Raw genomic sequence first — 26,913 nt, forward strand, 5'->3', positions numbered from 1 at the left:
ACAAAGCAATTTTTGGTCTAATAAAAACCACTTTCTAGTTTTGCTAAATTTCTCAAAAGTTAGGGGGAAAATGGGCTACAGATGTAGCAGAGTGGAAAGGCCTTGTTTATTCAGAGAGAAAGCTTTCATTACATTTCTCAAAAAGGCCTCAAATCCACACTGCCGTAAGAAGCAGTCTGGTTGTCCAAGCTGAGGACAGAACCCCAGGCTAAGCTACATGGAATGAGTTACCCCGGCACTCTTGTGATAATCAAAGTTACCCCAAAGTGCAACCAGATGATTAGTGGGAAGCCAGACATGGTGACACACTCTAGCAATCCCAGTTACTCACTTGGGAGGCTGAGGCAGAAAGGTCACTTGAGCCCAGGAGCTCAAGGCTAGCCTGGGCAACATAGTGGGACCCCATCTCAATAAATGGGTGAATGAATATGAAGTGGGGAGAGACAGAAGAGAGGGACAGATGGGGGAGGGATAAAGACTATGAGAGAATGAGAGTTACTATTAGTGTACATGGAAACTGTAAGATTTTGAGTCCTAATATATATATATATTAAATATTGTTTGTTAATAGAAAACATTACTGTACTACCTACAAAATCATTTGTTAGGAAAGGGAGGGGATAAAATTTTACCCAAAAAAGTGATTTTTCTTTTATTTCGTATGATAAAATTCACTAGCATCAATTTGATGGGTTTCAGTCTTCCATAACGAAAAAAACATTGTCTTACATCAGACAACTAAATGTCAACATACTATGATTCAGTTAAGCTTGTCTTGAATTTTAGTTACAAAAGCATTATATAATTTATCAGGTTTCAATCTAGATAAAGATAAAACCTACTGATTTAAAGACACTACATTTATTTGACCACTTAGCTATTTTCATTACTTTAAAAATGTATGGCCTAAGAGTATTTTCTTTTTATGGTAGTATAGTAAAAATAGCTACTATTTATCAAGCACCTAAGTGCATTGTACACTGTAGTAGGCACTCTACCTACAGCACTAACTCTTAGAACTTAACAGATAAGGCCAAGGAAAAGTTGAGTGGCCTGAAATCACAGCTAGAAAGCATTTGTTAGTATTCAAAGCCCATGCCCTTCTTTATGTACTGCATGATCTCTGCACGTCACACACACTCAGAATAAAGTACACATCTGTGCCTCCAAAGAGCAATGAAGTTCAAGTGAGTACTGACTGAGTAATAAGAGGGAAAAGGAGAACCCAGACCATGGGAGGCACTCAGAGTGGCGCACGCAGCAGCTATCAATAGCCCATATCTCATCTCCAACTCTAATGTATCCACACAGACCTATTCATATGCAGCTCCCATTCCAAAGAAAATGGAAATGGGCAAATCCACAGCAGGTTTAACATAGAAACCACAAAAAAAAAAGTTCCTAAAGTAGCAGCACAAGGAAAAGGTTGCTGGTTTGTTGTGAAGGTAGAAATTAATTCTCTAGGGCCAGGTGTGATGGCACATGCCTGTAATCCCAGCACTCAGGAGGCTGAGGCAGGAGGATCACCACAAGTCCCAGGCCAGCTTGGGCTACACTGAGTTCAGGGTCAGCCTGGACTACATAGTGAGATTCTGTCTCCAAAAAAAAAAAAAAAATTATCTTCTAGGGTATCATGTAGGTGTTGTTGAAGGTAAGAGAAATGACAGAAGAATGGAAGAAAAAAGACTTTGTTGTTTTGAAGGAAACCAAAGATAGGAAAAGCAACTGGACAAAAATAAAAAGTACAGAATAGGAAGATAATATTCAGTAGTAAAGCCTGAAAATACATAGGAAAAAGTTCATTCCCATTATAATCTGTATTCCTTACTCTGCCTTAAATAGTACATTTGGGCTAAGTAGGTTACTGATTTTTAATTTTGGAGAAGTGAATTAATCCACTCTAGTGATTAGAATAAGATTTTTCAAATTGGGTTTAAATCACAATATGGTTTTAAATTCATTAAAAGAAAAAATAGCTGAGACAAGCATAGCTGCAAAACTTAAAGGCATGCAATAAAAATGCCAAAAAGTAGTCACTTTTTCATCAATATCATCAAACCTTACTCATGGATTCAAATTATTAGGCTATTTAATTTTCTTTTTCTACCCATATTCATTTCACAAGTTACAAAAGAACAAAGAACAAAACCTGTGAGTCACTAGCACTGCACCCTGTGGACACGAGAAGCGGTTTCCACAGATGCAGCCGTGAGCAGCAGTCCGGCAAGGAGACAGGAGGCACTGCCCTCCCAAGCACCTGGGCTGGGTTTCACGGTGTCACCATCAGCCTTGGCCATGGTCTTTTTCATTCTTTTCTTAGTACTGTTAGTCACTTTCTAGTTTTCACATATAAGCAATCTGCTTCCTAAAGACTGAAGATACATTTAAAACTTCAGAAATGAAGTGCAGATCTCAATTTTGAGATTTTAAAATTACACCATATTAGCTGGGTGTGGTGGTGCATGCCTGTAATCCCAGTGCTCTGGAAGGCTGAGATAGGAGGTTTTCAAGTTCACTATGGATTTTTACCTACTAGATTAAAAAAGGCCCCGGAGAATATCTGTGAATTATCCTTCTTTTGAAACACTAAAGAGAGAACATGAGGTAAGAGAGGTAAGTAGGACAAAGCATGACAGCAAAAGTCCAGTGAGTAGGCAGCAATGCACAGTGGACAGCAGTTTATTGGTCTCTCAGCAGTGAAGTCTCCTCCTCTTGGGCAGTTTGCTCGGGCACTGCAGCTGCATACCTTTGGTGGTATCGGATATGCTATTTAACAAGGCACACATCATATCTCCCTCTAAGTGGTGAGGGTTTAGTATATGGGCTGGCCGCTGAGTCTTCTTAAATTGATTCTCTAGCTCCAGAAAACCTTGATCTCCTGAGAGGATGGTGAAAGGAATCTGCTTGGGCAGCTGTTCATCTAGACGACCAGCCTAAGTTGGAACAAATGGCACAGGATGATAAAAGTCAGCGTGAGTTTCAAATCAAGTTACATTTGTTTCCAAATGGACACATACCTATGAAGCTATATAAGGCTTATTCCCTAGCCCCCACCTTCCTAAATGAAATCTGCCACATTTAAACAAAGATAAGATGCCATCAAGTATAAGCTATTTTATACCACATAGGAAAATGAAAAGTCAAAATGAAGACCAAAAGGAAGCCCTCACAGAAAGCAGGAACGCCAAGGACTATCCACTCCATGTAAAGATAAAGAAACAACTCTACCACAGAGAAAAGTCACGCAAGGTAACATGCATGATTCAATTCTGGCACCACAGAGGGAGAAGCAAATCTCGCATGGTTTAAGCCAGATCAGCAATTAACATGCCTGTGGAGTATAGCAGTGTGACACAAAAGCCTTCAAGCAGAAAATTTAATATTGAGTGGGTCCTAGGCCAGCAGTTTCTCCAGGTGACTGGAAAAGGCAGACGTAAATGCAAATTCTATCTAGCCAAAAGTGACTACTAAGGTGCCACTCTATTTCAGGTGTTAAAATAGGAAAAAATAAGTACAGATTTTATCTCTGTACAGTACTTGTACAGAGCAAGTACAGCATCATCTCTTGGTAATTCATTCCACAACAATTAAGGGTCGGCTGCGCCCTGCCCTGGCAGCAGTGATAAAAACCTGACACAGACGCACTGGTACAGTACTAATGGATGATCTGTTCTGTCATACAGTTCCCAAGTGGATCCTAGCTTCACAGATTTTGAATGAAACGATGACTCACATGCATACATATGGCAAAATCAGCAGCATCTTTTCTTTTACTACATCGAGGATGAAGGAAGAAACATCCAATCCTATTCAAGTAATTGTAGATCTTACAGTTGAGTGGAGGCTTCCAGTTGGTGTTTCCTCCTATTATTTTAGGAATAAATAGGTTTAAGTGAACATCAAAGAGGAAAAGACTAAACATCATTATGAAGGAGAAACATGTATTTGGAAACAGTCTTGCTGCAAGGAAAGCCCTAACTAGATTAGAATGTGGGTGACTGCAGCCTGGCACTGGCACCTTGCTATTTTACAGTCCTGGGAAGGGAGACCAACTTTCCTCATTCTACTTACTTATCTTAAAACTCATAGGAATGTTGCACAGAATCAAAAGTAATGTGTAAAAGCTTTTTCAATGGCACTGTTCTATATGAATGCAAAAATCAGTGGTTGTTACAAATATGCCAAGCATAGGCAGCAGACAGAAATGATAAGGCAACCACCAAAGCTAGAATTCTTAGCCAGGCACGATAGTGCATGCCTGTAATTCCAGCACTAGGAGGCTGAGGCAGGGTGACTGCTGCATGTTTGAGACCACCTTGGGCTTCATACTGAGTTCAAGCCCATCTTGAACTACATAGTGAGACCCAGACTCAAAAAAAAAAAGCAATTCCTAATGAACCATCACAGCTAGACTTCAAAAAACATTATACTGGGCAATTTATTCAGGTCTGTATGTTTGCCTCCTTAATCCCAATCCTGTCCTTTATAGGCTGTTTCCTCAAATAGGAACTATATCAGGTTCTCCCTATAGTAAATGTCTGTAAGCCAAGGAATCCGTTGCCCTAGGTCCAATCAATGGTTTGTTGAAGGATTTAGTTGAAGTTGAATACTTAAAAGCAGCACGGATGAACAACAGAGGCAGTTGTGGCATGCTGAAAATGACACCAAAGTTCAAATGAAACCAAAGTTCAAATGCTAACTCTGGTTTTTATTAGTGCTAAAATTTTAAAAATATAACTTCTCAGTCTGCCTCTTTGTACTTAAGAAGGGAGACAAGAGTAATAATCAGTAGCCATGTTTATACCAAGCAATAGTGCCAGGCAAATCACAGGCACCAAATAAAGCCTTTAAAAGTCCGTATCAGGAGATGCACAAACTTTGGGTCACCAAATAGCATTAAAATTAACCAAGGAGGCATGTAAAAAGAAAAATATACTAGCACAGTAACTGTAATGCAAAGTAACAATATTCAAATTATGTTTGTATGAACTATTCAGGAAGGTTCAAGTGAATCTATTCTGGGAAGAGGGTGTCTCAAATGTTTTTTTTATTAACCATACCTTGAAAGCCCCAAATAAATGTTCCTTGGTTAAGATGTCCTGGTAGATGACCAAAGAAGTTGGACCAATTATCAAAATCTACAAAGACTATATGAGTCATGGTTCGCAAGTAATCCAAATCTGGAAGCTCAACTTCTTCCTCTGAGAACACAGAAACATTAATGTAAGTTCAGTAAGACTTTGCTAAAAACATTTAATTTCTCAAGTCTAAAATACAGAGGCCTCATATGCAAAAATATGAATTTTGCATGTTATTCTTATCTATCTAGACTTTATGAAATCTGTGTATATGACAGTTAATACTTAGATTTAAAAGTCACAGTATTTCATATTTAACTATACATCCTTGTATAAACTATCTGCCTTTGTCATAAAGCATGTATGTATATATGTATTTATTTATGTACGTGCTGGAAACTGAACTCAGCACCTTTCGCTTGCCAGGCAGGTGCTTGTTGCCAATGAGCTATAAAAAGTTTTTTGAAAAGTCACTTATAAAAGGAATAGTTTTAATTTCAAATAACCAAGAACTTGTACCACCCATCAAAACAAAATTTCAAAGTTACCTGTGAAACCAGAATTTGCTTCTTGTTCTAATCTAGACGGATTTACTAGCAGCCCTCCAGCTCTGTGATTAAAGACCCTCAGAAGCGAAGCAGGATGACCTGCACCCCTGCTGCTGTGAAGTGGTGATGGACGAGGTGCGGAAGGCACAGGAGCACCGTGAACGTGCCCTCACTTGTCCTCTTGTGCTCTTCTCTCACCTTACCCCATTCTCCAGCTCTCTTTCTGCCTCCCCCTTCCCTTACTTCATCCTTTCCATGCTGACAAGGCTTTAAAGCTTCCAGTTGTGGAAAGGAAAAGAGCAAAAGACAAACATAACATGATATCATATACCCACTGCCTCACTGTTTGAAGCACTAGAGCTGATGACAGTACACGATTTAACCCATTCTCAGTAAAAACATGCCGTGACTGAAGGTGATGCTGAATCTGTGTGTTACAGAGTAAGCCTGTAAACACCAACAGGTCTTAGCTGGGTATGCGGGGCACACCTGTAGTCCTGGCCACTCAGGAGGCTGAGGCAGGAAGGGCTCCTAAGCATACAAGCTTGAGACAGGCCTGGGCTATACAGCAAGACTCCAATTCAAAATACGTATTAAAAAAAAATAAGTAAAAATAAACAAAAACTCAATGATTCATTAAAATATTTTATTAGCATGAGTTTCATATTCTGGTTGTCTCTACAATGCACAGAACTCACTAGGAGTAAATGTTTGTTTAAAAGGGTATAGAATTAAAATTAACAGGCTAAAAAATTAAACTTCTACATAAGACAAAAATATTACATTAACTACTTAATTCAGGCATTAGAAGGAAAGTCCAGAGAAAGTATAAAGGGATTCATGCTTCAATTTGTCTCCTGCTGTCACTTTTAACTCTATTTCTAATTGCTATTTAACTCTCTGCTAAATCTCTGTTTCCAAGTAAATCATAAAAATACACAAATGCTGAAATTATTTTTAAGATTTTTAATACTTAAAGAATAAGGCCAAATATATATAAAAAGAATCCATCTGGCTTTTTGTTTGTTCTTGTTTTGTTTTCTCAGTCCTTGGGGACTAAATTCAGGACCTTAGCACTGAGCCACACCCCAAGCCTTTTATTTTTATTTTGAGATGGGGTCTTGCTAAGTCACTGAGATGCCCAGGCTGGGTTTGAACTTGTGATCTTCCCCCTTAGCCTTCCAGAGTGCAGGGATTACCGATGTGTGCCGCCAGGCCCAGATTGTTGTTGTTGTTGTTGTTGTTTTTTAAATGAACCTACATATGTAATAGAAAACCTAAATGATAAGTAAGGTCCAGAATAGCTATCATATCTGATTTTTAGAAAATCAACTTCCTTCATCTCTCAAAATCTCAATGTCTTTTGTAAAAGAATAGAAAATGAGATCTAAAATATATGTTCTTAAAGCCAAAACATTCTTTCTCCCCTTATGTTTAGGAAATGGATGAATGAAGAACAGGGATACACAGCCCTTAGAAGCACATGCTGTAGTAACTGATGAAACGTATTACCCTACCCCATTTCTTCCTTCAAAGCTGGATCACTAAGTCACAGAAACGTGGGTGCATGCATGTCCATTTCCACAGTAGCACATGAGTCTGCAGAGCAGTACATTCATACCTGTAATCTGGCAGCTTAAGTCGTCTTCGGCTCCTTTCTCCGAATCTGAATTTCTTGGACAGCTCACTGCTTGTTTCAGTTTTTCCTCTGCATGTGAGGCACTGGCAGTGAACTTGTATGTGTTTCCTTTTTCAGGTCCAAACGGAGCCAGGCTGGCTTTCTGGAAGAAGGCGTGTTTCCTGTGGAAGTGCTGCTGGGCACTCTCAGGATTGTGAAAGGCTTTGGTGCAGATGCCGCACTTGATGACGTACGGCTGCTGCTCTTCACTCTTCTCGTCTCTGTGCATCTGACGGACGTGAGTGTTCATGTCAACTAAATTTTGTGCTGTTGCTGAACACAAACTGCAGCAAAACCATAGTTTACCTTTATCCAACATGACTTGGAGACATCTACCATAATCTTCCTTTCTGTTGACCTTACAGATGTAACTCTCATGGCAGCCACAGGTTAACAGGTTACTGGTCTCTACAACTGAAAAATCCTCCTCAGTTTTAATAGAAGGTTCAGTTTTTTCTGACACAAACACGTAATCTATGCTGTGGTGCTCCTTATAATGAGTTAGAAATGCTTCTTCCACGTTAAAGATAAGATCACAAAGCCCGCAGAAGAATTTGATCTTTATCTCACTGTCATGTTCGTCTCGGCAGTGTCTATGTAACGTTTCTATCTTGTGGAAAGTCTTTCTGCAGTGAGCACAGCTGTATCTATGAAACTGGTGACTTGCCAAAGACATACAATGCTGTTTTACACTTTCCTGGGAATCAAACATATCTTCACAAATTCGGCACTGCCATTTACCCCTTGGGGGGCTGTTTGTCAGAAAATGATCTACAACAGTAACAGCTGAAGGGGCCTTGTTAGCAACCAAATTACTCACCATAGAAGATGACGGCAAAGTTTCATCTTCTATCTCATCCACCTCATAAAAATATCTGTGTCCATTATGAAATTCAGTCACATGTGCCATAATAGTATCTTTCCTTCTTAACTCCTTTTTGCATGTCCGACACCAAAAAAGAAAGTTATTTAAATGTGCCCCTCCATGAATCCGGCTCATGTGTAAACGGATAACTCCTGAATCTTCACATACCTTTCCACAGACCACACACTTGTAACACATTGTGTTTGCCAAGAAAACATGCTTCTCTACTGCATCTTCACTTGGGAACCGCTGACTGCATTCACAAAACCAAGTTTTAACTACTGACTTTTGCTTCTGGACAAAAAGCATCCTTTCCTGGCTTTTATCTTCTAAACTCATCTTCTTCCTTGGAATGGTACTGCAGTCCTGTGAGCCAGATTCTTTAACAGACACAGCTCTTTTAAGTGATGAAATTTTTGGATGATCTAACAGTAAATTCAAGTCAGAAGGAGATTTATTCCTTTCACTGCTATGGCAGTAAAGTAAGACTGCTTCTTCCACTGAGTTAATGACCCGGATTTTGTGTCCTGAATTCTGCTTGTGAGTTCGGGTGCTGGTTTCATCCACAAAGACTTCGTTGCAATTTGGACAATAACCTCTTAATAGGAATTTTTCTGCAACTTGGGTAATGCTTTTTTCAGCTATCGCTACAGGTCCAGCATTTCTACAACGCATCCTAAATTGGATTTAAAAAGAAAAAAACTCCTTTAAAGGTATTTTCTAAATATGTCATCTCTTTTTATGACAGCAATTTTTTATGATAGGAATTTTTAAATTAAGCTCTACAAGATACTTTTAAATAAAGATGCAGATGAGTTAGTGGTAGTATATTATCTCAAATTATCTTAATATCACTTATACTTTATTTCTAATTCATATGGAAAAGGTTAAAATTAGAACTAAAAGGTTAAAAAATATTAAAGTAAACTTTAAAACATTCAAATCAATATCAAATGCATTGACTGAGGACCTTAACACCTTATCAGAGAAGCAAATTAAACACTGAGTTAATTACAGGATATAGAGGAACCCTACGGTAAGCTTCTAGTCAATCTGCCATTTACTTTTTCAGAACAGATTAAATTTATGTCAGGAATATTCCATGCCCATATTTGCTTTTACTTAAAGAACAAGACTCAGGAAGACCAATCACTGAGCCCTAGGCTACAACTTTCTGTCTCTAAGATTTCCTATCCTGAAATTTTGTATGAAATTATACAGTAAGTGGACTCTTGCATGTATCAATATGTGATTCCTTCTTATGGCCAAATAGGTTTCCATTGAATGGATATGCCACATTGTATTTACTCGTTTGTCAGTTCATGGACATTTGAGCTGTTCCCAATTACTAAGTATTATGACCAACAGGGCTATAAACAATGTAGAAGTCTTTTGTGTAGCCAAGTATTTTCATTTTTCTTGCCTGTATTCCTAGAAGTAGAAATTCCTGGGTCATATGATAATTCTATGTTTAATTATTTAAGGAAAGAAAAGATAAATATTTTAACTACATAAAAATGAAAACACACTTTATTAAAATCTGTAGAGTTAGGAAAGGGCAGTGATCAGTGGGATATCTACACCTGTTAGTATATTTAATATTGCAAAAGGATCCAAAGTCAATCAAAGCTTCCACTTTAATAGGCCAGGAAAAGATAACAGAATTAAGCACAAAATAGTATGTTCCTGCTGGCTTGAACCACCAGTGGTAAAAGGCACCCTGTAGTAAGACATGAATTACAGCCCCATTGAGATTGTAAAATAGAAATTAATAAGCTACAAAATGGGCAAATAGTAAAAACTCATCAAAGAAAGGAGGAAAAAGATCATCAGTGAAATCAAATGTTGGTTGTTTAAAAAGAAATCAATAAAAATTTAAGATAAGTAAACATAAAAAACATAGACGTTTAAAAAATATGATAAATTATATTCCTGAAACAAGAATTAGCCAAGGTTTCTCAGAATACAGGATGCCTACAAACTACACTCAATGGGATTAAAAGAAGCTGGGTGTGGTGGCACACGCCTGTAATCCCAGCACTCAGGAGGCTGAGGCAGGAGGATCACTGTGAGTTCAAGACGAGCCTGAGCTACAAAGTGAACTCAAGGCCAGCCTGAACTGCATAGCGAGACCCCGTCTCAAAAAAAAAGATTAAAAGATTCTGCTCATCAAGAGAGAAAATCAACAATTTGGGAATGAAAACCATAGGCTGGGAAATATACTCAGGTTTCAGCCTTTTGTGTTGCTATAACAAAATAACTGAAACAGGGTACTTCATCCAAAAGAGAGGTTAGTGAAGCTTACAGCAGGGAGGTTCAAGGCCAGAGGCTGCATCTAGCCAAGGGCCCCTGCTCCTCGGAACACAGGGGGTGGTATTATTTCTGAGAGAGCAGAAGGAGAAGAAGGGCCGCGCCTCACCACACTGCATCTCAGAGACCTGATGCAGCCTTATGAGACCACAGAGCCCTGTGGCCCTGTGCGGCAGGTACCGAACCCCAACAGGGTCCCTCACCTCCCTTCTCCCATGCCAGTCCTCACAGGTCCACAGCTCAGCAATGCCAGCACAAGCAGGTGCTGAGCTTACTGCACACTTTTGGGGTAGAGTCCATGCCAAACTACAGCACATATGTTCTAGGAAGTCCTATAATCTTGATACAAATTTGACAAAGATTCACATTTAGAATATATAAAAAACTCCAATTCACAAAGCAGCAAACAATGCACTTTTTAAAACAGATAAAATGCCTTAGAGCTTCACAAATACAAACAAATGGCCACAAATACATAAAGTGTTCATCACTGCTGATCCAAAAAATGCACATTAGCCTGGTGCAATGGTGCACTAACTATAATCTCAGCTACTTAGGAGGCTGAGGCAAAGGATCACAAGTAGAAGCCCAGCATGGGCCACTTAATGAAACCCTGTCTCAAAATAAAAATAAAAAGGGTTGAAGACATAGCTCAATAGTAGGATACTAGCCTAGCATAACAAAGCCCTATGTTCAATCCTTAGTCATAAACACTCTCCCCAGCCCCCCCCACCCACAAGAAAGAAACATATTAAAACCACAGTGAGACACAAAAATAGCTAAAATGAAGTTAGCAACATTAAATGCTCGCAAGGATAAGATCAATAGCTTGTTAATAAGCATGTATATTGGGGGAAAATGTTCAGTAGTCTCCTATAAAGTTAAATATACAAATACACACCTAATTACAACCCAGCAATCCTAGTCCTACATGAGCCTTGAAACCTATGCTCACAAAGACCTGTACAAAATGTTCACAGCAGCTTTATTCACAACAGCTATCAACTGTAAACGACCGAGATGTCCATCTGCCCTAATGTGACGAACAAGCTGCACTATATTCATGTAACACATCATCATTCACCAGTAAACAGAAACAAGGTACGAAACAATATAGAGAAAACTCAGACGTCACAAGTACAAAAGAGCAAACACAATCCCCTTTACATGCAGTTGTTGAGGTGATACAGTTAACAAAAAGATAAAATTACCAGAACAGAGACTGCCATCAGGGGTGGCTGGCCAGGGACACAGCGCAGCAATATATATTTCAGTTATTATGTGGGCTAAATAGACATATCCACTTGTCAAAAACCATGAAAGTTAAAATTTGCACATTGCAATGAATGTACACTTTACCTAAGGAAAAAAAATCTTAAAAAATAAAGGAAGTCGGCAATACACAGAAATATAAATTAAAAAAAAAAGGCATCCATACAACCCCAGTAGTCTGGGAGGCTGAGGCAGCAGGACCACAAATTCATGCCCAGCTTGAGCAACCTGGTGATTTAGTAAGATCCTTCTTGTAAGAAAAGTTTTAAAAAGCTTGGGGATGGATATAGCTCAGTGAGAAGGCTCTAAGTTCAATCCCCAGTACTGTTAAAAAAAAAAAATCTGAACGGCAGTGTTGGTAAGCAGTGAAGCTGCAGATGGGTGCATGGGTGTCCTTCACACTATTCTGTTCAGTTCTGTAGTTAAAATGTTTAATAATAAAAAATTAAAAGACATAGCCAAAATTGACACTCACGAAATGCAAGCTGGAGAACCAGCCTCTTAACCACTATATTCTGCTGCCTCAGTTTTATTACGTTCTGAGAGAGCGAGGGAGAAAACAGAACAGCATCAAAATGCAAACCACAGACTGATCACAATTACACAAAGCAACTACAAAAATGTGACAAAGTCTTCAGGAAATCCTGATAACTGAGTAGGTAATTTGGTATTTAAAAATTTGCTTTTTGAGGTGTGATGATGGCATTAGAGCTGTATTTTACTGGAGCATGTATGAGTAGAATGATATCTAGAATTTGCTTCCCAATTACTAAATTTGCTTCAAATTTAAGCAGTATGAATGAAACATGACTGTCAGCGTTGATTACGGGAAAGCACACTGGGGTGCATTACACTGTTCTCCATACTTTGGTGTATGATTAAAATCTTCCTCTGTAAAGACAAACAGAAATCCTACTGGAATCCTTTCTGATCACTTGATAAATTTAGCCTTCCACCGAGACTCAGTCTTCCAGACACAGACGCATTCCACTCAGGTGCGCTTAGAGACAAGGTGCTGGTCTAACTTCTTCTCCCCATCTCACACATGGCACACTCGCGCTTAGAACTACTGGCCTATTCACCTGCACAGCAGTATCACTGTCCCCACCTCGAACTTCTCCCATGACCACAGATTTGGCTGATTTCCAGGAAAATGTACACTCTCATTGTCGAAGAAGAGAAATGTGGACCAGGAAAGTATTGACTAAATCCTCTCCTCTGACTGGTAAACCAACTCTCAGCCTAAGACTGGACTTGTACAAACCTGAAATGGGCAGTGAGCTCCATGTGGGAATGCAGTGTCTGGTGGCAGGCGACACACTTCACTTGAAAAGGAACGTCTTTACACAGAGAGATCAAAAGTTTCTTTGCAAAAGATGGAAATGGTATTGGATGTGCCATTCCCTTGTTATCTAGAAGACAAGATAAACTGTGACTTAAGTGATTTGAATAACCATCAGCAGGATTAAGCAGAAGGTATTTTTTATGTAATAAAGACCTAAAAGAAGCCATTTTGTAGCCTTAAATATTAAGGATGCCTTATATACAAATTAAAATTTGAGTCTTAATTGCAGAGAAACCCCAACTTTCTAGACATCAAGGACATAACAAAAATCTTACCCTGAGTAAATGTTTTCTTCCCAATTTCCTCTTCACTCATGAAAGTCTTACCAATAGGTACAAATACTAAAAATCTTTTTAAAAGTAATAAGGATTAAAGCATGATGGCACACTCCTGTTAGTCTAGTTACTAAGGAGGCTGAGGCAGGAGGATCCCAAGTTCAAGCCCGGCCTGGGCAACTTAGCAAGATTCTGTACCAAAATAAAACAAAAAGGGCTGGGATGTGGTTCAGTGGCAGAGTGCTTGCCTAATATGTGCAAGACTCTGGGTTCAATTCCCCAGTACCCCAAAATAGTTAACAAGTAAAACATAAATCTTTCACTTTTATGGTTATGAAACCAATAAGGATGAATAATTTCAAGAGTGATCTGATCAAAGTGTGTTATATGTGTAGGAAACCCATTTTTCTGTATACTGACCACGCACAATTAAAAAAAGAATGATCTGAGAAGTCTGATAAATTAGCAAAGATTAAAATGGTTTAATAATTTTCAGCAGAAGAATTATTAACATACCACCTAGTTTAAAACTCTGATGGAAATGATTCTTTCCAGACATATGCTTCAAACAATCATCCTTGCTGCCAAAAAGGAGGAAGCAATTTGGACACGCGAAACACTGAATCATCTGAGGAAGGAGATTGCTGTTGTGTCCATCATCTGCACCTTCCTACAATGTAAGACAAAGCTTTATTATAGACAACTAAACGCAATACTTTTAAACACAACTTTCAACTTTTCCTATTTAGTTTTTACTTGGAAAAAACACTTTTTCTAATTTTTTGTTCTGCCCACTCTACTCTCCAATATAACTTATGTTACAAATACAGCTGGGGTGTGAGGACTGTACAAGTCTGAGGCCATCCTGAGCTACATAGTGTGTTCAAGGCCAGACTGAGCTATGTAGAAACCCTTTCTCCAAAAAAACTCCCTCTCTCTGCTTAATCATTTACAAAGATATATAGAAATAAACTTGCACGAGCAATGTCATTGTTTTACCCAATGGATCTGAGTCAATCATTAATTTCTAGGGCTGTTTTTATTTTGATCCTCCTCAAATATAATGATTATTGTAAACATCTTTAAATATATACCTTTGCTATAAAGGTACGAAAGAATGTTCAACATCACTTGTCATTCAAGAGATGCAAATTAAAAGAACGCTGAGGGGGCTGGGGATTTAGCTCAGTGGCACAGCGTCTGCCCGGCAAACATAAGGTTGTGAGTTCAATCCCTGGTACGGGAAAGGGGGGGGGGGCGCTGAGATTCCATCTCATTTTAGAAAGAATGGCCATCATCAAGAAATCAACCACTGACAAATGCTGGTGGGGCTGTAGGAAATAGCAACCCTTTTCCACTTTTGGTGGGAGTGTAGATTGGTGCAAACACTGTGGAAATCAGTGATTAGAGGTTCCATTTAACCCAGCTATTCCCCTGCTTAGGATCTTCCCAAAAGAATGAAAAGCATCAAACCAGAGGGCTATATGCACACCTTTATAGTGGCACAGTTTGTAACAGCTAAATCTTAGAAATAGCCCAAATGCCCATCAACTGATGAATGGATAAAGATGTGTTTTTTTAATACAGTGGAGTATTACTCTGCCATAAAGAAGGATAAAACTGAGCCATTTCTAGCCAAATAGATGCACCTTGAGACCATAATCTTAAGTGAAAAAAGAGACACGTGTTCTCTGATGTGAGAAACCGAAAGTGTAAATAAGGACCAAAATGCATAATAGATACTGGGAAATGGGAAGAAAATGTCCAAATGAGAAGGGGAAAAAAGGAGGGAGGAGAGGGAAAGGAAAGAAAGTCCAAGAAAAAAAAAGAAGGAAAAAATGAAAACAAAGCTTTCATAAATAAGGAGGGGAAGAAGGATTGAAGGGGGAGGATAGGGGAATGGGAAAAAAGCAGCAAAATGTATCATGTACAGGTAGTACAAATTCTCTAGGATAAATGTTATTACATGTATCTAAAATGCACCAATGAAGTAAAAATTATCTATACACACACACACACACACACACACACACACAACTTTGCTCACAGATTTTTTATTCTCATTATCAGAAGTGGCTCTGATAGGGCAAAAGGGTATACATATCTGAATATTAAAAGACGCTGCACACACAAAAAAAATAAAAGACACTGCATGATTGCTTTTTTTAGCTGTAGCGAGTCATGTAGCCCCTAGCACTGAGCGAGCCTGGCAGCAACAAACATTATGGATCTTTAAATTTTTGCCAGTCAGCAGATGATACTCATTGTTATTTTATTTTCTATTTTCTGTCTACAATTGAGTTTGAGCATTTATCTGGGTATCTGGATTTAGTAAGCGATTTCTTACTCATTTCCTTTAGCTTTATTTCCAATTGTTTTTTCCTGCTTCATCAATTTGTATCAGCCTGTTGTTACTGGAATTAATTTCTCTAAGTTATTTTTACAGACATCTATCTATTCATTTTATCATTACTTTTTCAAATTTTGATATAGTCAAATGGGTATGTCTTTTCTGGTACTTAAGTTTCCAACCTTGGTTAAGTGCTTTTTCTATCCTAAAATTAGAAATTAAAAAAGAAAAGTTTATAAGTATATTTATATGTGGGTGAGATTATAGATATAATTTAACTTCTTAATGATCTTTAGAGTAACAACTCCAAAAATTGTATTATGACTTCTTACATTACACTACAAGTATAACAATAACTGCACAGTGCTTACCAGCTGTACGGGGGACAGGCAGAGAGAGAGAATTTACCTTTACACTGTACTGAGTACAGGGCAAATACCACACTAGGACTCTGAATATGTTTACCCGTGTAATCCTTATAACAACCCCATGAGATGCAGTTTTCATTACTTACAATTGCCATCTCCACTCTGACCAACAAATATGCTGCACCCTGAGAGAGACAAATCTACCATTCAAATCTAGATTCGTATCTTTGGTTATTAAGTCTGTGCTCTTTTCATTACTTCCTCTCCTAACCCCTGTTCCTGTTTTAACTAGGAAGGTGCCACACAGAAAAAGAAACGCCTGAGAAGACATTCTGAATTTCCATTAGAATGTTCTAAATAACAGCAATACATTTACTAATCACCCACTTATACAGATTTCTTCTACTTGATGAGCTTAAACTAAGTAAATAAAACAATTTTAGTTCAAGTGAGAGTTATATACAGATTAAAAATTAAAGCCTATTTAAATTATTTGCTCAGTAAAACCACTAGAGGATTCTATATAAAATTTTACTGAAACATACTTATTACAAAAGCATGGCATATTAGCAAACACATTTTACAAATTGGGAGAGAGAACAGGAAATGTAGAAAAATGATAGGTCACACTGTGGTTAAATTACAACGGAAGACACAAATTTGTATACCAAAAATAGGAGAACCACAAGGTACCTATATTCAAAGAGACAGGTAATAGGAGTTGGACAGGATATGAATTATTGAAGCCTGCACCCACTGCAGATGGGAAACTAAAACAGTGCAGTGTATTGGACAATGGGCAGTTCTGCCAAAACTTATTTTATTTATTTTTTTGTTTTGTTTTGTTTTCCGGTACCGGGAACCAAACTCACGACCTTGCGCTTGCCAGGCAGGCGCTTTTGCCACTGAGCTAAATCCCCAGCCCCTCTGCCAAAATTTAAAAGAGGCATCATGTGACCCAGCAGCTTAATTATTATTAGAGGAATGACAATACATTTTCACATAGATTTGGATGATTATTTATAGAAGCATTATTCATAACAGTAACAAAATAAGAACAATCCAAACATTCATCAAGGGATGAACTGATAAACTGTGGCTCGTATCTATACACAAAATATTGTCTGACAATAAAAAGAAATAAAAGCTCTAATACAGCCTACAATATCGATAAGCCCCAAAAACCTGATAAGCTCACATACTTGTTTGAGTCCGTTGATATGAAATGTTGAGAACAGACAAATCCATTGGACAGAAAGTAGGTTAGTGGTGGTCTAGAGCTGAGGGGGATGGGCTAGTGTAGCGGGAAAAAAATCACCTTAGATGACACAATACCCTTAAAAACAATAAAGTGTAAGAGTTCCTACTGACCCAAAAATTCACTGAGTCACACTTAAGGACAGCCACCACTACCATCACAAAAAGGGGAAAAAGCAAGACACTGCCCAGTGATGCAATACCCACCAGGTGTCTTTCAGGTCACAAGGCACTAACAACTTGCTACTCAAAGTGTTACCCAAGGACTAACATCCTTGGCATCAGGTAGGACCATATTAGAAATAGGAATCTAAGGCACCATCAGGCCAAATGAATATGCATTTTAACAAAGCTCTTAAGTAATTTATATGCACAATGTACTTTAGAACAGCAGGTCTACAGGGAAGAAACTGGAAATGCAAGAAAATGGGGAGGGAGAGGAGGAAAACAATACAAATTATCAATAACCTGACGGTTTCATTGGAGAATGCCACCTTTAAAACACAGAACTCTGAGGTACGGGAAACAATGAGGCTTATGCCATCTTCTAGCGACCTCTTCTGGTTGATTTAAAACAGACAATTAACCTAATGCAGACTAGTTTACTGTATAACAAATACAACAAAAAATACACAAGAAGCATGCAGTTAGGATGATGGGCTGGGCCCAAAGTGCCTTATAGAGTATCACATCATAACAATCTTCTATGCAAATATAAGACTTCGCCAGAGAAAAAGACACTGAGCTCACAGCTCAATAACTCGCCAGGAGCTTGCATCTAATGAAAGTGACAGTGGAGCCTTGGTTTGTCTAACATCAGTCTTTGTTCTGTTTTACCAACTGCTTCTCAAAAAGCTGAATGTCGTTAAGTCTACTTCTAGAGAAAAGGCAAGACAGGGCACAATAGCCTGGAATGTGTAATACCCAGAAAGAAAAAAAATGGAAAAATTAATGAAATTTGGGGAACACAAATGAAAGAATTAATTTTAAGGTTAAACTACCAATTCATATTAACAAGAGAGACAAAAATGCTCATTACAATAGAGAAAAACATATAAAGCATGAAACAAGGAAGAACTGAAAGAACTCTAGTTCTGAAAAAGGGTGAATTACTAGTGACCTATTTTACACACACTAAAAAAATCAGGAAATGAAGTTATTTTGCAACATTCTTCCCTTTTTTCAGTAATTATTTATGCATTTAAGTTTCTAACACCACTATTTCTAATTGTAAGACAATTTAGGTATCTTACGTAAGAATATCTGTCTGTCCATCCATCTAAGGAGAAACACTAAAAATGTATGTATCAAAATGTTAACAGTGGTTGCCTATCTCTGTGAGATTCAGATGAGTTCTTCCTGTTATTTTCTTCTTGTTAATATTTTTAAAAATTTTCACAATAAACATCTATAGTCATCCCTCAGTATTTGTGGGGAAACAGGTTCCAGAATCTACTATAGATACCAAAATCCGATGCTCAAGTCCCTTACATAAAATGCTGTAGTATCTGAGTGTAAGCTATGGACATCCTTTCACATTAAATCATCTCTAGATAATTTGTAATACCTAATACAATGTAAACACTAAGTACATATGATAATACTGTATTGTTAAGGGAATATTAGCACGGAAAAAAGTTTAATACACGTACATTTCTTTGTTTAGTATTTTTGATCCAGTTTGTTAAAAAACACTAATGCAAAGCCCATGGACATGGAGGGACAACAAAAGATATTTCTGCAATGTAAGTAAGTCATTAAAGACATCTGTATCAAATGATAAAAACCTATTAGAGCTCTATATTATGTGGATTTGCATATCTATGCAACAACTCCTGTCCCTTGAGATTTAACACTTAATCAAAGCTTAAATACCAGTCTTACATACTAGTTCTATTTCATAATACTAGCATTAATCCAGAAATTACTACTAATCAGGGCAGTGACAGGTACTGGACATAAGAATGGAGTTCTATTTCTTACCATGTGACCCACTCAAGGCATCCCGAACAAGGTAATTTAATTTTATAAAGCAACTCCATGAAAGGAAGGGTTTCAGCGATAATCTCTAGGACTCCTAACTTGTAAGCATTATGTTTACCTGCTTGTAAGTCAGTGTCCCAAATCATTTTATTTTCCATAGACAATGATAATTATTATCCTTATGTGCATCATTAGAATTGCAAGCTTATGAAAAAAGCCTGCTATTAGGACATGCTCTTACCTTAGCAAACAGGTGCTCCCTATATTGCTGCTGAGTAACAAACTGTCGATAACATACTACACAAGCAAAAGAACTGGTGAAGGGTCCATGTAATGTAATTGTTGGATCACACGGAGAGTGATCAAACCTATTCAGCAAAAAAGAAGTAAGCTTAGGAAGATATGTATTCTAGGGAATGAACTATTTTGCTTCATATGTGAAATTAAACATATATACACTCAAAACTTTTTGTACTTCTCTACTGAGATACTAATATTCTTCGAAGTAAAGACGTATCAAATAGCTCCCACATGAATAGCTGGATAATCCCCTCACATACTGAACAAGAGTTAGATTAACGTTTCATAAAAGTATGCAAGCTTCAATAAAATGGACTTAAAACACTTTTGGCCAAACTACCGTAGTGAACTTCTAACTTGAAAACTATTATTAAGTCCATCATCTTTTCCTTCTTGCTTGGATAATCATAAGGATCACAAAAAACTTTAAGCATGGTAATAATAATTTCATGTTAAGGTTTCTGGCAAAGGCTGGGGATGTACTTCAGCGGTAGGGCACTTACTTGCCATGTATGAGGCCCAGGGCTTACTCCCCCAGCACCATAAAAAAAGCACAAACAAAAAACAATTTCACAGATTTCTTTTTTTGTTGTTGTTGTTGTTTTTTTTTCCGGTACCAGGAATCAAACTCGCAACCTTATGCTTGCCAGGCAGGCACTGTGTCACTGAGCTAAATCCCTAGCCCCAATTTCACAGATTTCTATTTCCTTTTTTTTTGGTTTCTTTTTGAGATAGGGTCTCGCTGTGCAGTTCAGGGTGGCCTTGTAGTCCAGGTTGGCCTTCAACTCTCGCAGATCCTTCTGCCTCAGCCTCCTGAATGCTAGGATTACAGGTGTGCAACACCATGCCACACCAGGCATTTCTATTTCTTATAAATGTTTAAAATAGTTTCAATGTTCATTTAACCATTTAGTAGATGTGTATAATTTTGAACTGCCTTGAAAACTTTTTAAAAGATAGTGCATGAGCAGAATGACTCATCTGGAAAAGGCAGTGGAGACCCAAACTCTCAATTTCCTTATCTTTCAACTGTCAGGAAGGAAAACTGGGAGAATGTTTAATATCCTTAGTAGCACCTTCCCCTGATACTTACTTTTTCATGTTTTAATGTGAAAAATATCAGCAAACTGATAAAATAGCTTTCATAGATAGAATTTCTCATCATTATTTTTGCTTACAATGGATGGCTGGTAGTATTTACTTTGTAATGCAGTATTTGCTTCTGCAGGACAGATCAAATATCTCTAAGTGTATCTTGAAATTTGTATTTATGGGCTGCATATCAATAAAATTCATTCAGCTACATTTCTTTTTTTTGTTTTTTGTTTTTTCCGGTACCAGGAATTGAACTCACAACCTTGCGCTTGCCAGGCAGGTGCTGTGCTGCTGAGCTAAATCCCCAGCCCCATCAGCTACATTTCAATGTAAAGTCTGTTCAGCATTTTATAAGACATTGGGGGAATATACATACTTAAAGGCTACAGCATAAACAAGACAGAATATCACTAGAAAAATATAACTTCGATAAGCCTTCTAGGAAACCTAAATATCAAGATAATTACACAAAATAGCACAAAGAACTTGAGTTTTAACTATAAAGCTGTAATCACAATGGCAGAGGTGCCACACACTCATTAACAAATAACATTGGGAGCTTGGGTTTTGCAGCTAGCAGTAGAGCGCTCATCTACCATGTGCTACACTCTGAGTTTGATGCCCAATACTGCAGAAAAACAAAACAAAACAAAACAAAACAACAACAAAAATTCCCTTTCAACTCACTTGACCCTCAGCATTTACAATTCTGAACATCCTACTTACCTCTTCAAATGTCCCAAGAGAAGGTGCCCATTGTCGAATTCCCTGTTACAGTGCATGATAGGACATGAAATTGGTTTCCCAGACTTTTGTATCTGACCGCCTCTTCGAAATGAACTTCTTGTTCCAGAATTAATCGTGCCTGCCTTGAGTCCTGCACGATTAGAAAACAAGTTTAAGAGTTACTACGCCAGGGACCTGTTCTTTGGACTGGTCATCAAAATTATGACAAAACAATGAAAACTTGGATATAACATCACCTAGGTGGTCTAAGCATAACTACGTCATTACAGTCTCTTTAGTAAAAGTTATAATAACCTAACAGCAAATAAAATTATTTGGGACAAAAGCAGCCCATAACACCTGTAAGCAGCATTCTCTCAAGGGAAAAATAATCCATTAAAGTCAAACAGCCAAGAAATGCTGAAGATAACATGCATTAGAAAACCAAACCCTTGCCAGGCTTTGGTAGTGTGTGCTCATAATCCCAGGGGGACGCTGAAGCAGGAGGACCATTGGGAGTCTGAGGCCAGCGTGGTCTCCAAAGTGAATTCTAGGCCAGCCTGAACTGCACAGTAAAACCCTGTCTCAAAAAAATAAAAAAAATAACAATCAAGCCCTTATTCCTTCATTTCATTTAAATAAATTGGCAAAGAGCTTTCCCTTTTTTTGAGACAGTTTCATTTTGCAGCTCAGGGTGATCTTGAACTCACTTTGTAGCCCAGGCTGGCCTCGAATCTGCAGCGATCCTCCTGCCTCAGGCTCCTGAGTGCTGAGATTACAGGTATGCGCCACCACACCCAGCCTCTTGCAATTCTTTTTTAAAAGCTATTTTAAATTACATGGATATTCTGTGACGATCACGTTAATGATGTGACAGACAGGGAGGGGGAAGTGAAGAGGCATGAAGTGTCAGAGTGCTGTGCTCTGCGCAGCAGTCAGCCCCAGCCTGGAGGGTCAAGTGGCACAGGTGCCAGTGGAAACGCAGCTACGGAGCTGCTCCTTGCTGCCATCTCCCTCTCTTTCCTCTGACCCTATTTTGTCCCTTCTCCTTTCCCCTTTAAAAATTTCACTACTGAACAGTTCCCCAACATTATGCACTCGTTTATCCATGTTTATTCTTTATCCTTTTCCTTCTTAGTAATAATCATGGTTCTACAGCCACATACTTCCTATATGATTAACTGCCCTAGTTAAATTTCATTCTCATCATACACATATGATGGAAAACTTAGTTATATCGTATTTTTTAAAATTATAAAACTGCCAGAAGGACTCTGATACACTGGTATTCTGATTACTCTTTATTTTAGTACTTTTAGGGACTGTTCCACTCAAATGCCTCAAAATATTTTGTACAACAGAAAACTGGGTGATTATAAGTTTCTCCAAGGCCCCAAGCATTTAACTAGAACAGAAATTATTCCCTTAACATACTCTAGTGTTTAAAATTTTCAAAGGCTTCAGTATGTTTAAGATTTTAACTGCTTTTCTGCTGTTGTAATCCTTACTGTGAGAATATCTCCATGAAACTATCAAACTGATTGTAAATATATTCAGATAATGAAGAGCACAGCCCTAATCATTTGTTTTGTTTTGTTTTTGAGACAGGGTCTCACTATGTAGTTCAGGCTGGCCTTGAACTCACAATGGTCTTCCTGCCTCAGCCTCCCGAGGGCTAGGATTACAGGTATGTAACACCATGCCTGGCTAACCCTAATTTTCTTTGAATGCAAGGGATGAAACTCAGGCCTTTTCCATGTTAGGTAAATACTTCACCACTGAGCAACACCTCCAGCCCCATCTTTGACTTTCTGATGCAGTCAGAGTTATTACTCTGTCTATCCATACCAGATGTCTCCACCCATCAGAACCTTTATGTAGCTATAGAGATGCTGGATAAAAATTAAGTTAGAAAAACAATCTGTGGGAAGAAAACAAACCTTTCCAGTGGAAAGGGAAAATACAGAGTTTACACATCTTTTTCCTTAAATACTATAGAGAGTATTGTTTAAAATCATTAAATACTTAAATTTATGCAACCTAGGTTAGCTGTAAAGGTCTTTAAAAAAGACTGTCCAGGTTTGGGAAAATGGTTCGAAAGTACAGAATTTGTGTAACATGGGCTAGGCCATGGGCTCAATTCCCAGCACCACAAGCAAAATAACAACAACAAAGGGATTGTCAAAAATTAATTATAAATAAAATATTTAAAATAGTTTTAATCAAATGACTGAATTGTAATAGCTGAATGCTTTGGAATAGATTGAATGTGTCCATTAAATATACTAGGAGGTAAAATCTTGTTTTTTAAATAATTAAACCGAATGATGACTCCTTCAGTTTTCCCAGCTACAGCTCTCTTAAGAGATCTCCACACTCTCCAAAATCTTCTTTTTTTTTGGCAGTACTGGGGACTGAACCCAGGGCCTTCACACTGAGTTTCATTCCAGCTCTTTTAGAAGTTTTTTCTAAAGACAGAGTCTCGTCAAGTCACTAAATTGCCCAGGCTGGGCTTAAACTTGCTATCTTCCTGCCTCAGCCTCCCAGAGTGCCAGGATTGCAGGCATGTGCACATGGCTAAAACCCATTACAAAACCAATAGTATATCAATAGCTGTTGTAGCAACAGATCCCTAACTTCATTTTTACATTATTTCAGGAAAAAAGCCAAAAGCTAAAGTTATTTAAGGAAAAAAAAAAATCCCATACCTACAGAATTTAACTCCAGGTTCAAATTTATCTGCATCTACAAGCCAGGAATGAGTTGAAGGGAGACAAACACCAAGTCTTATAAGCACTAAAAAGACTCAACTAAACAACTCATTTAATGCCGGGTGTGGTAGCACATGCCTATAGTCACAGCACTTAGGAGGCAGAGGAAGGAGGATTGCAATGAGTTCAAGGCCACCCTGGGCTATGTAGTGAGTTCAAGGCCAGCCTGAACTACACAGCAAGACCCTGTCTCAAAAAACAAAACAGAACAAAACAAAACTCATTTATTTCCACTTGGTCTGCTTAGGGAAATACATAACCAGATGCTCAAGAATTCAAAAAAAAATTTTTTTTTTAAGACAGGGTCTCACTATGCTGTTCAGACTGGTCTTGAACTCACTTTGTAGCCTAGGCTGGCCTCGAACTCACAATGATCCTCCTGCCTCAGCCTCCTGAGTGCTGGGATTACAGGTGTGCACTACCATGCCCAGCAAGAATTCAAAATATTATCCATCAAAATATTTTGACAATTTGGAGGGCAGAGATCAGGCCCTAAGGGGGCTATTCCCTATGCAACAACCACTCCATTATGCAACCAGAAAGTGCTAGATTCATGTGAGATGAGCAATTTTTACATGTGATCTTAGAGATAATAAAAGTTTACAGTTCTCTTTTCACTGTCCACCTAGGTACCTCCCGCAGGCCAAGAATCTCTGGAGCACCGTGTGCTCAAACGCTCCCAGCTGGTTGTGATGCAGCTGAAGGAACACCACGGAGCCAGTGCAAACTTCCTTTCCATGGGGGAAAGGAATGCACATTAAGGACTTTTAAGAAATCACCCCAGAGGCAAAGCCATGTGCCATGTTCTCTAAATAGTTAAGGCAGTCTGGAGTGCCGTGAAATTCCTGTTTAACTGAGTTAAGTCAAAGTGGGTAGGCAAGCTCTGGACTTCAGTGTTCATTATGCAAATATTCACAGCCCATTTCAATGATACTCAACCAACCTGTACTGAGCATCTCAGTGCTGGGCATGGTTTTGTTTTTTTATGAACTGACACTATAAAGAATTAGTTAAAACTTGGTTTCTGTCCTGCAAGAGCATTCTGTGTGGTAGAAGAGACAAATATATAAACAGATCAACCCAACAGAGGGTACATAGTGGATCAGAGGAATGAATAAAATACCCTGAAGATCAAGGAAGGCTATGCACCTAACCTTATGCAGAATAAACCACAACAGATTTAACTCACAACCAGACATAATATGTAACAGCCATTTTGACTCACCAATCCTTGGTCTATTAGTCTCATGGGCAAAGAAGAAAAACACGGAAAAAATTTGTTTGTTCATATGACAAGGTTTCTTTATGTAGTTCAGGCTGGCCTTGAATTCACTGTGATTCTCCTGCCTCAGCCTCCTGAGTGCTGGGATTACAAGCGAGCACCACCACACCTGGCTAGAGAAGGTATTTTTAAACATGTGGAGTGGGGTAGATGGACTAGCAGAGTTTGTTAAACACAGAGAGGTTGTAAAGGGAAATACAGTTTGAGGGGGTGGCCAAGTGTCAAAACACCTATCCCATCAGATGTCAACTACTAAGTACTAATATGTATAAATTCCTAGAATTCTTTCATAAGAATACATGCTTTGACTGTATATGAAGGAATGCTCCCTGCAAACTAACTTTAAAATGGCAAGATACTGAGGGCTCAACAAAGGTGAATCTCATGCACAGGTACGTCTGATGGTTTTCACAATTAAACTTTCTTGGTGATTAAATCCACAGCGAAGATCTCTGTGGATATTCTATAAGAAAAGGGCCAGGGATATGGTTCAGTGGTGCAGGTCCAGAGTTCGATTCCTGGTACCAACCAAAAAAAAAAAAAAAAAGAGAAAAAGAAAAGATAGGAGTTATCACAGTGGCATTTTCCTACTAGTTGGAGGAAAACTGTTCCAGAGACCCTTTGCAGAAGTTCAGGTCTGCAAAGAGTTACTAATGAACAAAGTGCTTTACTGCTTTAGACAAGTCTCACATGGACATCTCCTTTCCCAACACCTTCACAGACTGCACAGAGGGACAAGTAAGTCCTAGTCCTCCAGATCTGTTTAAACACAGTCTCCTTACTGAAGCCTTTTTTTTCTTTCTTTTTGTTTATCTTTGAGACAGGGTCTCACTACGCAGTTCAGCCTGGATCTGAACTCACTATGTAGTCTAGGCTGGACTCAAACTCAATGATACTCCTGCCTCAGCCTCCTGCATGCACTCCTGCCAACAAGAACCACTGGTGGTACAAACAGATCTAATCACTTTTACTGGTCTTTTTACTAATGAAATTAAAGTCTATAAATAGATCAAATCTAGTTAGTTGCCTAAATCTGAATAATTACCCAAATACAAATACAGTGTTATCTCAGTTCACAAACTTGATTCTTTCCACGATTCTAGTCGAAAACCGAGAACCAAGAACTGAACCAAATTCAGTGGTTAGGTTCAGTGTTGACCCTATGGGGAAATATGATTCCTTTCTTGTCAGTTCTGTCTACAACCAGAACCATGGAGAGAATCGAGGTGCCACTGCATTAATACTATTCACACCAACTTTAAGAACTACCACGATAATGAACAAATGTATTTCTTTATCTTATTAAACTAAACAGACGGGGCTGGGGATTTAGCTCAGCGGCAAAAGCGCCTGCCTGGCAAGCGCAAGGTCGTGAGTTCGGTTCCCGGTACCGGAGAAAAACCAAAAAAA

The 26,913-nt window shown here is 38.4% G+C and overlaps 1 protein-coding gene across 1 annotated transcript in view; it reads right to left on the reverse strand.

Annotated features, from left to right (window-relative positions):
• The window catches only part of Znf451 (zinc finger protein 451), a gene marked incomplete in the record, with an annotated part of 83,708 nt that overhangs the window by 13,267 nt on the left and 43,528 nt on the right, over positions 1-26,913 (reverse strand). Inside the window, 8 exon segments of the mRNA XM_013505835.1 lie at positions 2,747-2,933; positions 3,734-3,864; positions 5,061-5,201; positions 7,248-8,845; positions 13,016-13,163; positions 13,888-14,041; positions 19,571-19,697; positions 21,451-21,601. Of these exon segments, the coding sequence (XP_013361289.1) occupies positions 2,747-2,933; positions 3,734-3,864; positions 5,061-5,201; positions 7,248-8,845; positions 13,016-13,163; positions 13,888-14,041; positions 19,571-19,697; positions 21,451-21,601 (2,637 nt within the window).

This window comes from Chinchilla lanigera, unplaced genomic scaffold, assembly GCF_000276665.1.
Source record: "Chinchilla lanigera isolate Chin_1 unplaced genomic scaffold, ChiLan1.0 scaffold00101, whole genome shotgun sequence".
In the NCBI taxonomy this organism is placed as follows: domain Eukaryota; kingdom Metazoa; phylum Chordata; class Mammalia; order Rodentia; family Chinchillidae; genus Chinchilla; species Chinchilla lanigera.